At 43.3% G+C, this 11,572-nt stretch overlaps 1 protein-coding gene across 1 annotated transcript; it reads left to right on the top strand.

The window, feature by feature from the left end:
- Positions 1-930: 930 nt before the first annotated feature.
- On the top strand, positions 931-10,121 carry LOC104496573 (metalloprotease TIKI1-like; the record flags this gene model as incomplete). The annotated part of the gene is made up of 3 exons (XM_010139710.1): positions 931-1,021; positions 6,728-6,985; positions 10,044-10,121. Coding segments are annotated over 3 exons (427 nt in total), but the record flags the coding sequence as incomplete, so codon positions are not given.
- Positions 10,122-11,572: the final 1,451 nt, after the last annotated feature.

The following is an 11,572-nucleotide window of genomic DNA, read 5'->3' as shown; positions in this document are numbered from 1 at the left end:
AAGGGGGCACTCTAATAAGCCATTTGCTCAAACCTAATTTTAATTAGTTTAGGCTGTTGATAAAACAAATGTTTTCAATAAAGCTAGAGCTTTTAGGGACTATGCAAGACTTCTGTTGCCATCTGCTTCTCAGCAGCCTTGCCTACTGAGGTGTTAGAGTGATGGTGGAGGTCAGTCAGTGTGCAAAGCATACAGTCCTTCAGGATTAACTCTTGCACCCTTTGACTAGTCATTTATTCATTATGATGCCAAATTGTGGGCTGATCAGCCATCACATCTGTCTGAAAATGGAGTGGAGACTTAAATCATAAAGAATTAGGACAGAGTTAGTGAAGTCTTTCTAAAACTTTTTTCAACACAACTGAAGTGAAATTCCTGTCCCTGGTGGCTTATAGAGAAGGAATAAAAGGGATTGATTTACATCACTGGGTCTCAGAGCTGTTTTCTGTTCTCTACAGTTGTATGATTCTTAATAATTTAAAAATCTGACATGTATATGAGGCCGACATCTCATATAGTGTCTTTATGATGCCAGAGGATGTTAAAATGCTGTACACACTGCAACCAGATTCTGACCTGGTTTGTACCATGACCAGTTGTAGACTTGGTGCTGCTCCTGAAAAAGTATCTCCCAACTTCGTCTCTTAATTGCCCCAAGAAATCTGTGGTGGCGTGTTAATGCAACAGCCTGCAGGACTAGAGCAATTTCAGTCATGTCTGCATTACGGAAAGACGGAGTGTGGTAATTTAAGTGACCAGTTCATCAATCATTCCTTAGAGAACCTGTGTTTCTGGTGTGTGCTGGTAGAGAGTGATAAAGTACTGCCTGCTCTGAGCATGGCAAGTCTCCTGTGATAAGGAAGGACTTTTTTGTTCTCTCTCTTTATTTGTGCTCGTTGAGTTCTCACGTAATTTTTCTCTTAACTGCAGGTCACTTCATGGGCAACAACACAGTGATTGATGTTTTGAGGAGAGAAGGGTACGAGGTAGAACACACGCCAGCTGGACAAGCCATCAACGAGTAATGCATGCTTTTGTCTAGCTGAGTAGCCATTGGGAGGGTGCGTTTGTAAACTATCATGAAAAAGTAGTGGCAGATAGAACTATACCTAAGAGGGAGCTGGGCTCCCTCTCTTTTCCCCAGAAGTTTGCTTTTCTCTTCCATGAGCCAGTTTGGAAACAGGGTTTTGTTTGGTTTGGGTTTGGTTTTTTGGTCTTCTGTTCAGGGGATTTTTTGATAGTTTGTTTTTTGTTGTCTGGTTTTGTTTTTTTCTTGTTTGGTTGGGGTTTTTTAATAAAATAAAAGTATTTTCCCTCCAAGTTTTTAACTCTTAAACTAACAATGCATGCTTGCTTCTTCAGGTCTGGATGCAGTCTCATACCACATAGGCTTCCAGGTTCTTCCTTCTTCTTTTTAAACTGTTTGACTGCCCTGCCTTTTAACACTCTACTTCTGTTACACTGCTGTTCTTCATTCTTTCCAATTATTCTCAGCCTAGAATCTCACTGCCCGTAGTCTACCCTACCTCCTTGCAAGTTGTCCTGGTGATTGATTGCTCTCATGTCCCTTGCTCTCCTCAGTGTTTTTAAGCCAAGATACTCACTGTTCTGGTTCATCTTGCAGCTGTCCTTTAGGATATACCCTTACTACCTCTTTTTATCTCATGCTGGGTGCCTTTATCTCTATCTTTATCTTTATCTGGTTTCAGTAACTACAGAATGCCAAATAATCTCCTCCTCCACACTCTGCTGAGTGAATTGCATGTGCTCTTGACTCTCCTCTTTCTGGACTTCTTCCCACCAGCTTTGGGTCTGCAATCCTTGTCTCCCCCTTCTCCACACTCTTGCCAAACGTGTGTCTCTCAGATATCCCCGTTCTTCCTTGTAGTCACTGCTAGAAGACCACAGTGAAAAACTGTTTGATCCCAATTATAGTACTGTTTCCCCTTTATCCTCTGTGCTGGGCATGCTGTTCCTCACTCCTTAAATCTTTGTTCCTCCTCCCCTATATTTCTGCTTTCAGGCAGGACAATCGCCATTTGTGCAGGGGACACAATACAGAGTTTTGGTCTATGCCAGTGGCTCCACTGATGTGATGCAAAATAATAACAGATGGTTTTTTCATACTCTGGTTGTTTCACCTTTCTCTTTGCGCCACTTTTGCTGCCTTTTCCAGAGCATAAGATTCAAACTTTGGCACATCATGTCTTTGCTGTGATTCTTGACGTGGACATACATATATCATTAACTCATTCACTTAAACAAATTGAGACAAGACACATCCCCATGAGTATATGAATGCAACACCTAACCCTGTTGCCACCAATGGGCAGGTAGCCTGATTTGGAGAAGACTCTTGTGCTTAAGCACAAGACTTCATGATCCTGTAACATTTAAGTCATGCTAGACAATCCAGTGTATCAGTGTTTGTGGTGATAACCGAAAACCTTCCTGCACTGATATTTTTGTGTTGTGTTTTGTTTAGGTTTTCTTGCCCAGAACATTCTTTCTTAGCCTAGGTATTCCTAAAGACAGCCATAGCAGTTTCTTAAAGTTGAAAGAAAGAGAGCTTAATATGTACTTGAGAATAAATAAAATCCAGTAGTGCTCTGTAAAGGTGTAGCTCTAAGTAAATCAAGGGCAGACAGCTGTGGAGAGGAGGGCTAGATCTTCACCTATCAGGAAGTTAGGTATCAATAATACTCGGGATAGCTGAGCATCCAGTTCTCTAACTACATCATGAGAGTTCATTGTTCAACCACTGGCTCTTGTGCCATTGAAAGGCCTCAGTTTGGCATTGATTGCATCTCAAACATTTCATTAGGACCACTGCACAGAGCCTCTTTCCTTGAGTTTTGATTTTAAAGCTAAGTGAAGACGTTGAAGAAGCTGGCACTTCAGTGTTTTCTCTGAGAAAAGTTGCTAAAATTTCTGGATGACTTGGAAACAGATTTAAAAATATGAAACAAATTTCAAGAAAAGTGTGTGTTCTGAAGCAGATGAGTATTTGAAGCGAGAGAAACACCTGTGGCAAGAGTATGTCGGAGTCCTGGGGGTTGAATGGAGAGTTTCACTTGATTTCTCTCCTGTGCTGCTTCCTGGAGCAAATACCAGGACAATCTGTGTCAGTAAACCAGGTCAAGCCCACGTAAATTTGGAACCACATCCAGCTACTGTCCTAGATACCAGTGCAGCACACAGTCCAGTTATTACCCGTGGACTATTTCGCATGACAAAATTGAGACAGGAAAAAAATGGTAAGTGGCTGAACTGAGACAGAAACTGTTCTTCTGTTGGATACAGTGGGGGATATTAGGTGAGCGGTCCTAAAACAAGAGGATGAAGAAGTCTGCAACTCTCTCCCTTCCATGCAACATAACATTGTGCAGTAGCAACGCAGTCTGCTGTTTCCTGTGCTTTGGCTAAACAGAAATCTTGTAAGTATCTGTATGTAGGAGCACAGAAAGACTCGGAATCATTATTCATGATCTCCTGTAACAGGCAAGATGCTGCGTGAATTCACACAATTTCAACTGCAGACAGGGCTGCCTGAGGTGTCCTGCCTATCAGCGGGGGGAAGGGGCTGAATGCCTGCAGTGGTGTGTGGAGGTAAGAAGCACTTCATGGATTCTTCTTCTCCAAAGCAGGGAAGGTGAAGAAGGTGCTCCAACCATGCAGCAGTGCAAAGGACAGTTTACAAATAGTGCCACAAGTTCAGTCAAGCTCCTGTTGTTATATTTTGGGGTTTAACTGTTGTTCCTGATTTTAGAATGCATATATGTACTGTATAACATTAATCGTATAATCACAGCGGTAATTAAGGTGCTTCCTGACTTCTCCCTTAACTTCTGTGCTGGGAGAGGGAACAGGCTTTGGGGAAGAAGGATGTGCTTTTGCATTTGTGTGTCTTTTCCTGTGATTGCTTAGTCAGTCCCTGGAAGAATTGCTTTCAGGAAGTGTGGCAAAGAAGGTTATGTATAGCAGTATCTGCTGTTAACAGTGTTCTGAGGCTGCAGATATCAAAATAAATGGCTGGTCATGCCATCCATGGGATAGAGATTGAGCTGGCGGTACTTGTAGCAGTACTGAGCTCCAGAGTGATATGGTCATGAGCTTGGTTTGGGTTGCTGCTGGCGGAAATCTGATTTATAGGGGAAGCCAGTGCCTACTGTGTGACTTTCGCAATTAAGGAACAGACCCGGTGAAAAGAAATTTTGGAAAAGGGAACCATAAGTAGAGGAATTTCAGAGAGATCAAATCAGGTCAGTGGAGGCAACTTGGGGGATCACTCTGTAAGGTGAACTTAAAGAGTGGGTAGTGTGAAGATCTTGTGGAGGAGAGCCAAAGGTTCAGGACACCTCAGAGATTATAAAGTGACAGTGTACAATTCACAAGGATTTTGAAAGAGATCGATAGCCCAAGACCCATTCTGTGCCAGTATCTGTCACAAAAAGTTCACCACATGATCAGTCTGTGGTTTTCCTTGCAGGAAATAAGATCGGATTATCTTCATTTTCCAACTACTCTCTCCCTCGTGTTCTAGTCCCAACTTAATTTCTCCTTCCCCAGGATGGACCCTCCTTACTCTTCATCAAAGATGTGTGCCCACGGAGATGGGCTAGCTTGAAAACTGCAGCCACACTGAAACATTTCTCCTTCTGGACCATTTCTTCCTTTCTATGCCATTGCAAGACAGCAAGGAAACACACTATAGTTTAGGGAAGGATTCACTCACTGAACCCAGGTTTCTGCTCTGTGGTCCTCTGTTACCTTTCTGAATTACGACCTAAGTCAGTCTCTGATTTTGTCTTGTTACAGAAGATTACTGCGTCTCTTCTCTTTATGAAGTGGCTGTAAGATCAGTCAGATATTTGTGTTGTGCTCTGTGTACCCACCAAACAGATTGAGTGGTTTGTAAGTTTGTGCAAGATGCTCACAAACAAGTAAAGAGGGGAAGTGATTTGTTCCAGACAACAAGAAGTATGGGCCAGCAAAGCCTAAGTTGGTAGGAGACTTCAGTTTGCCTGCGTTGAATATAGAAGAGATGTTTCTTGCTCTAGGTATAATAAAATAGAGCTTAAGTAATCCGGGTGGACCTGGTTGTTTCTTCATGTATCACCTTCTCAGGAAGCTGAGTAAGTATAGCCCTTGGCTGAACCTCAGAAAAAACTCTCAGTGGTCCTTTGGGCTTCCAATATTCACCTTGGGAGAGTTTGTGCATGCACGTAGTCTCCCTACAGTGTCTTACTTGCTGGAGCTGCTTTGAAATTCCAGATAATGCTGCCAGCATGATACAGGATCTGTGTAGCCAGAAAGCTGAAGGCCTGACTCCTTTTCCCGCATTACTTGCTGAAAATGTGTGCAAAGCTCACTTTTGCATTGTGGGAGAGCTGTGATTGCTCAGCCTTCTCCTCTCCATGTGGACCTCCATACATGTCTGATATAACCCTTTAAAATCACCATTTCCTGCTTCTTGGTGTGCTTCTTGTTTTGCTTCTTGGTGTGCATTATTTCCTTTTGCAGATCAGCATGGAAATGGTAAATGCTTACACTAGAAGTCAATGCCATAAGAGTGAGTTGAGTTCTGGTCTCTTATGTGTCAGACATGTCCCCTGACCTCATGTTTTATAAAGACTAGGCATTCACTGCTCTGTACCAACTGCTTCATGAAAGAGAAAATGAGATGATGGTGAACTTGGCAGTGCCACAGCTATTCTGCTTCCAGTGCTCCAGACCAGAAGGCCCAGAGGATTGCTTAGTGGTGTATTGAGCCATTCCCTTCAACGATGATGATTTGCAAGATGCAGCCATGACCACAGTCTGTGTGTTATGTTACTCTGTAAGTACTAGTCTCTACTATAGCGATATGAAAACCTTGGCCATCTGGGAAAGGAATGAGAAAAATCTAAACTACAAGTCTAAGGTACAGAAGAAGACAAAACAGAAGAGAAAGTGCAGGCTGACCTGTTTGGGAAACTGATAGTCAAGCCACATGCATAATAGCTATGCAAAATTATTAATTCGTTTTTGAATATGTATGAGTGTTTGGGGGGAAATAATGAATATGCATGTAATTGGGTGATACAAGCTTTGGGTGGGGCAGCATATGGGGTGCGAGATTTGGGGAAGATCCAGTGCTGATAAGAAAATGCTGCTTCTTAATGATACATTGGTGTTAAGGAGTATTTCTTCCGAATTTTCGGTAACATATGGACTAGCTCGTTACTTACCTTCTCCATCACTGAGAGCTGTTGATCTAGGACTGTTTCCTTCAGCTAGTGTGCCTTAGTCATCCTGTCTCTGCCCCTTCCCACTGCCCCCCAAGTTAGTTGGCTTTAGGCAGGAATTGCTGAAAGGAATAATCTGGTGTGTGTTCTGCAGTACATCAGACTAGAGGAATGTGGTTTGACCTCCTCTGACTTTGAAGGCGATTCTTTTTTTGTCTCTTTCTAGATACATAAGGTTCTTCCCAAGAGTTATTCCACCCTGAGCTGAACTGCATTCTTTCCTCAGTTCCAGGTTACCTCTTTTCCAAAGCTCTAATGAAAAAGGGAACTATTTTTATCAGAATATTGACTTAAGGAAGAGGGGCAAGAATACAAAGCAAAGAAATAAGCATCTAGTCAATATGTCACTGAGAAACACTTCTGTGTGTCTTGATGGTGTCTGTACCAGGATTCTGCCCTAAAGCCCTTTCAAATATTATCTGTGTTCCCTCCTCTTCCAGCGGAACCCCCCCCAAAACCTTGTTAGCCTTTTCATCCTCATCACTGGTACACAGCTCCTATGTTGCATCCCAGGATCTCCCAGTGATGTTGCAACCCCAGAAGGAGGAGGAGGAAGAGTTCCTACCTCACCTGCTGCTCCCTGAAAGTATCGACTTGCTGGAGAAGGTTGACAGGAAGTACAAAAAGAAGAAGAAGCAGCAGCAGAAGCAGCAAAGACTGAGACAGTTTAATGACCTCTGGGTTCGTCTTGAAAAAAGGTAGCTAATGGCTGGGGAGGGAGGAGGGTTTGTCGTGCAAACTGAACTTTTATTTAGAGTGATTAATCCAAACTTCTGCAAGGGTTAAATACATGCTGAGGGCCGGATCTGACCTTCTCCCTCACTGTGATTCTGCTGAAACATTTACTCAAGGCTGCTTGTGTTTTTAGTGACAAAAGAGCTTCTTCTGAATAGTTAGTTTTGTGGAAAATAAGGCATAATACAAGTGGAAGCCTTGTCTAGACCGTTCTGCGTTTGGGCTTGAGGGATTGTGAACATATGGTAGTCCTTTTTATCACAGAAAGCTGGGTCTGGTGGTAGGTGGTACAGATCAAAGCCTTGGACCTTTATCTGAGAGTTGCTGCCTATGTAGAAACTGTCGTATCTGGCATATATGCTTCTTGCATTTGGACTGTATTTATGCAGTATTTCCATTCTCCATATTGTTCCAGTCTTCAATAGCACATTAGCCTGATGGCGTTACTGGAGATCTTGAAAGGAGGATGACAACCCAGTGGATGATGGAGTTAATATAAAAAATGCAGTGTGTTGGGGGTCAAAGGTTCATACACATCTTCATCTGAAGAGCTTACTCACAAGAGCTTACAAGAACTACAGCAGCCTGCAAAAAAAAGCCGACTTCTCCCTCATGAGCCATACTTAGGCCGGTGGCTGAATGTGTACCTTAGCATTTCCCTCCTGTCAGAAAATACAGACCTGAGTCTGCTCTCTTTTGTATTTTGTGTCTCTGTATCTCTGCCATACTCAGGTTGAAAGCATTTGATTTTTGTGGCAGTGTAAATAACTAGACAGGACAGGTTGAATGAGTAAAGCCTGCAGTTCGTGAAATTAAACATCTACTTTTTTTTTCCCCCCTCTGGAAAATATTTCTTCCTGCTCCCCAAGGTGCTGAGTATATCGTGGTTTTCCTATGCCTCTTCAGTCACGTCCCTGTTTCCAGCTTTGAGTAATACATTGCTCAGGCTGGCTGCAAGCAGGTGCAGCAGCTGTTGCTCTGTTTTGAACATTCAGCCATTGTCAGACTTTTTAGAGTGGATTGCTTTTCCTCTTCTAGAGTAGTTTTGTGCTCTCTCTCTGCTGCTCCTTCCAGCCTTAAGTGTGAGTAGTTGGAGAGAAATGGAGACAAATGTTATGGAGGTTTGCATGGCCACTGACAGGCCTACACACATTTCAAGATTCACATGTACACAAATCCTGATTTTGTCTCTTAGTGTATCATTTACTTTCTATCAATGTAGTTGCTAACAACTATTTGTGAATGGTTTTCTGGAGCTTCTGTTGACAGTCTGTTTAGTTGAATTATTTGGAGTCTTGGTGATCTCAAGTTCCCACCATGCCTGCACATTGACGTGTTCAGTTTTTGCATGCAGTTGATCCCATAAAGCTCAGGGAAGTCAATGGGTGCCCTGATGTGAGATGTCCATGAACTTGCATAGGTGCCTTCAGAAGAAGAGGGAAGATTGGAGGATGTGCTACTGTGACTCAATTAGCAGTACAGTAGAGTTACATACTGGATTGCAAGTACTATAAGGGATTAGTGAGGTAAAAGCAAAGCTTAGGAAACTACTGCATAAATACGGGAACAGCAAGTGCTTCCTTTCCTTTTCTTTCTTTATGATGTTTCCTTTCTTCCCCTGCAAATTAAGTCATCCTTTGCACTAGAAACTTACCCAGCTGCTTTTATTAGGAGTAAGTCTTTAGGAGCAGAAAGCTTGAATGTCCAGAGATTGAGCTGTTGCATGACAGTACTGGGAAAGACAAGTGATGATTATTGGTGCCTGGGAGATTGCTGTGCCCTTACTGCAGAGGGAAGGCTGTAAGTGTCAGAGAGGCAGCTGCCATTCACGCCCAGCCCGCACCCGTGCCCTGGGTTTAGTCTTTGTAAAGAAGCAGGGAATCACCACCCTCTCTGCACCCGCTGATTGGTGCAAGCAGTCTGTGCTGTGGTGGGCTGCCTGGGCAGACGTGGGCTGAGCTGACTGCCCTGCCTCGTGGCACAACTGCGATGTGTCCCCACAGAAAGACAGCCCCTCTGGGTTCAAGCTTGCACTTGTGTAGGGCACGTCTCACTGGGAGTCTCAGCCCTTGCTGTAAGCATTCCCTGGGGTGCCCAGGGACAGGTACAGCTGTCAGGTTTCTTACATGTAGGCCTTTCTGCTTTCCTCCTCTAAGCCTGGAAATGCAAAATGTGCAGCTCAAGTATTTAATGCGGTCTTGTAGTAGACTTGGCAGAATTGCTTTGGTTCATGCTCCTGTATGGTGGTGGAGCAAACAAAATTCTCCAGTGGTGCTATAATGGGAATTCAGCATCATGTAGACTCTGACTCATTTCTTCTTCAGAGTCATCACTACTGCTGGGAGATACTCTGGGTTGTGACGATCTTTTCCCAGTGACTTTAAGATGCATTTCTGGAAGTGGCTCTTCCTCTCCTTAAAGCATGTTGTATAAACCCTTTGTGATTCCTGACCTGTGGAAGGGAATATGCAATATAGGAACACATTCGATCCACACTAAGATGCAGATACAGAAGTGTGGCTGGGAAAGATGGACTCAGCTGAAAGCAGATATTTCACTCCTGCTGTGCTCAGCAAGTGTGGCTGCAGTGACATTCCTCTGCAGCAAAGGTGTTTTTTGTTGTTGTTGTTACATATTTTCTGCTTAGCTGACTGACTGCATGGGGCAATGGGCAGGCTGGCTGGATAGACTTGAGTACAAAGGCAGGTATTTTGGTGCTGTGTCTACCCTCCTCAATCTCTTCCCTGTTCCCCCATCAAGACTGCTTTGCAGTTCATCGGGGCAGTGCCCTCATCCATGAGGACTAGAGTGGGAGCTACCCACACCTGTGAAGAAGGGATGAGATAGTGCTCTGCTGTTAGGAGACACAGTCCTTTGGTGAGCATGGAACCAGTATGAGAGGCCATTCCCCAGAGCCCAGAAGGACACAAAGTGGGACACAGAGGCTGACCACCTCCTGCTCTGTGGGCATCAGGCAGTTCTGGTCTGGGTCTGGACTGACATTCTTCTCTTGCCTTGCAGTGCTACCGACCTTCCTGCCCGGATCCGCATCGTTAATGGCTACATCACAGTTGAACCCCAGTCCCGGGGCCACGGACGGTCTAGACACACTCATGCAGACACCGACAGTGCTCACCAGCTTTTCCATTCTCCCTTCCTTCTGCTACTGATTTTAACTTTGCATATGATAAGGCTGCACTGAAACAAAGGGGGAGCTAAGCTGCAGGGCTCTCACCTTGAAAAGCAAAAAAGAAATTTGTGTGAAAAAAACCAAAAATAGATGACTTTCAGTGGGACACCTGTTCTTTGGGATGTTCTTAAACTGCTTCCTTTTCCTGAATCTGGATCATTAACACTATTAACTGTTTTGACCTGTCCAATACAGGAAAAGATATTTTAATGGAAGTGTTATTTATTTTTCTCTTGCAGAAGAATGATTTCATGTAATTCCATTACACTTTGGGGAGATTATAATGTTGCTGTAACATAGCCGTTGTTTAGCTGTATGAGCCCAACTAAATTACATTTATTTCACCTTCAGTGCCTTGTAAGAAGACTTACACACTAACTTGTTTATTAGAACAGAGTATTTTAGTCATGAGCACAGCTGGGTTGGTATTTTATGTCTCTGCTGATAATGCTTTTAATTCTTGCTTGTTAGGGCTTCAGATTACATATAAAGGGTCATGACAACACCTTCTTCTACATTAGAATAAAAAAGTAAAGACTTGTGAACAGAATGTTTCTTCCATCTGTTTGGTGTGTTGTCACATGGGTACACGTGAACCTCCAATGGCCAGACAAGTCTCGTAAGCACAAACTAATGTACATTTAAGAAAAAAATAATGCCTGGGAAGCTTCACAATCATTTTGTTGAATGCTTCCAAAATAAGTTCTCAAGAGCTGATTTGACAAGCCTAGATGCAGGTTTCCCCTCTTTCTAAATCATGAATATATTGTTATTTTATAGCTGGATTCACTTTTGGGAAAAAAGGGCTTTCTTTTCCTTTTTTGCACGGTTAGACTTCATTCTAGGAAATCCTTGCTAGTTTTCTACCTATTTGAATGGAAAGTCTCAGACCTTCTAAATTGTTTTAAGTCCTTCACTGTCTCCTCAAAATGGGCATGCTGTTGACTGTTGGATGTAGGATGCTTGAAGGACATCCTCTTATGATCATTCTGATTTGGGGAGCAACATATTCCTCTCTCCTCTTAGGAGGGCTTCACTGCCTGGGAAGATCTCATAAAATTCATCCATGGGAGGGCTTGGAGCCAGTGTGCTGAGCCTTGTACCTTGAAACACAGCAGTCACCTGCCCCAATGAGACAACAAATCCTCAGGTTTCCCTTTCTATGCATGTACATGTGCTTCACTACATTTTTCACTACCTGTAAATAGTACCTTTTTCTTATCCTTCTACTGCCCATTGGAGGAGGAAGAGCAAACGGTTCCAACTTTCCTAACAGGCTTTTCATGTCTTGATCTCAAATATCAGGCCCCCTTCAGAAGAACTGAACCTGAACAAAGCCTTAGTTTGCTGAGAAGAACAG

This window comes from Buceros rhinoceros, unplaced genomic scaffold, assembly GCF_000710305.1.
Source record: "Buceros rhinoceros silvestris isolate BGI_N320 unplaced genomic scaffold, ASM71030v1 scaffold8537, whole genome shotgun sequence".
NCBI classification, from domain to species: domain Eukaryota; kingdom Metazoa; phylum Chordata; class Aves; order Bucerotiformes; family Bucerotidae; genus Buceros; species Buceros rhinoceros.
The sequence above is the reverse complement of the archived record's forward strand: the minus strand, read 5'-3'. Positions and strand labels throughout refer to the sequence as shown.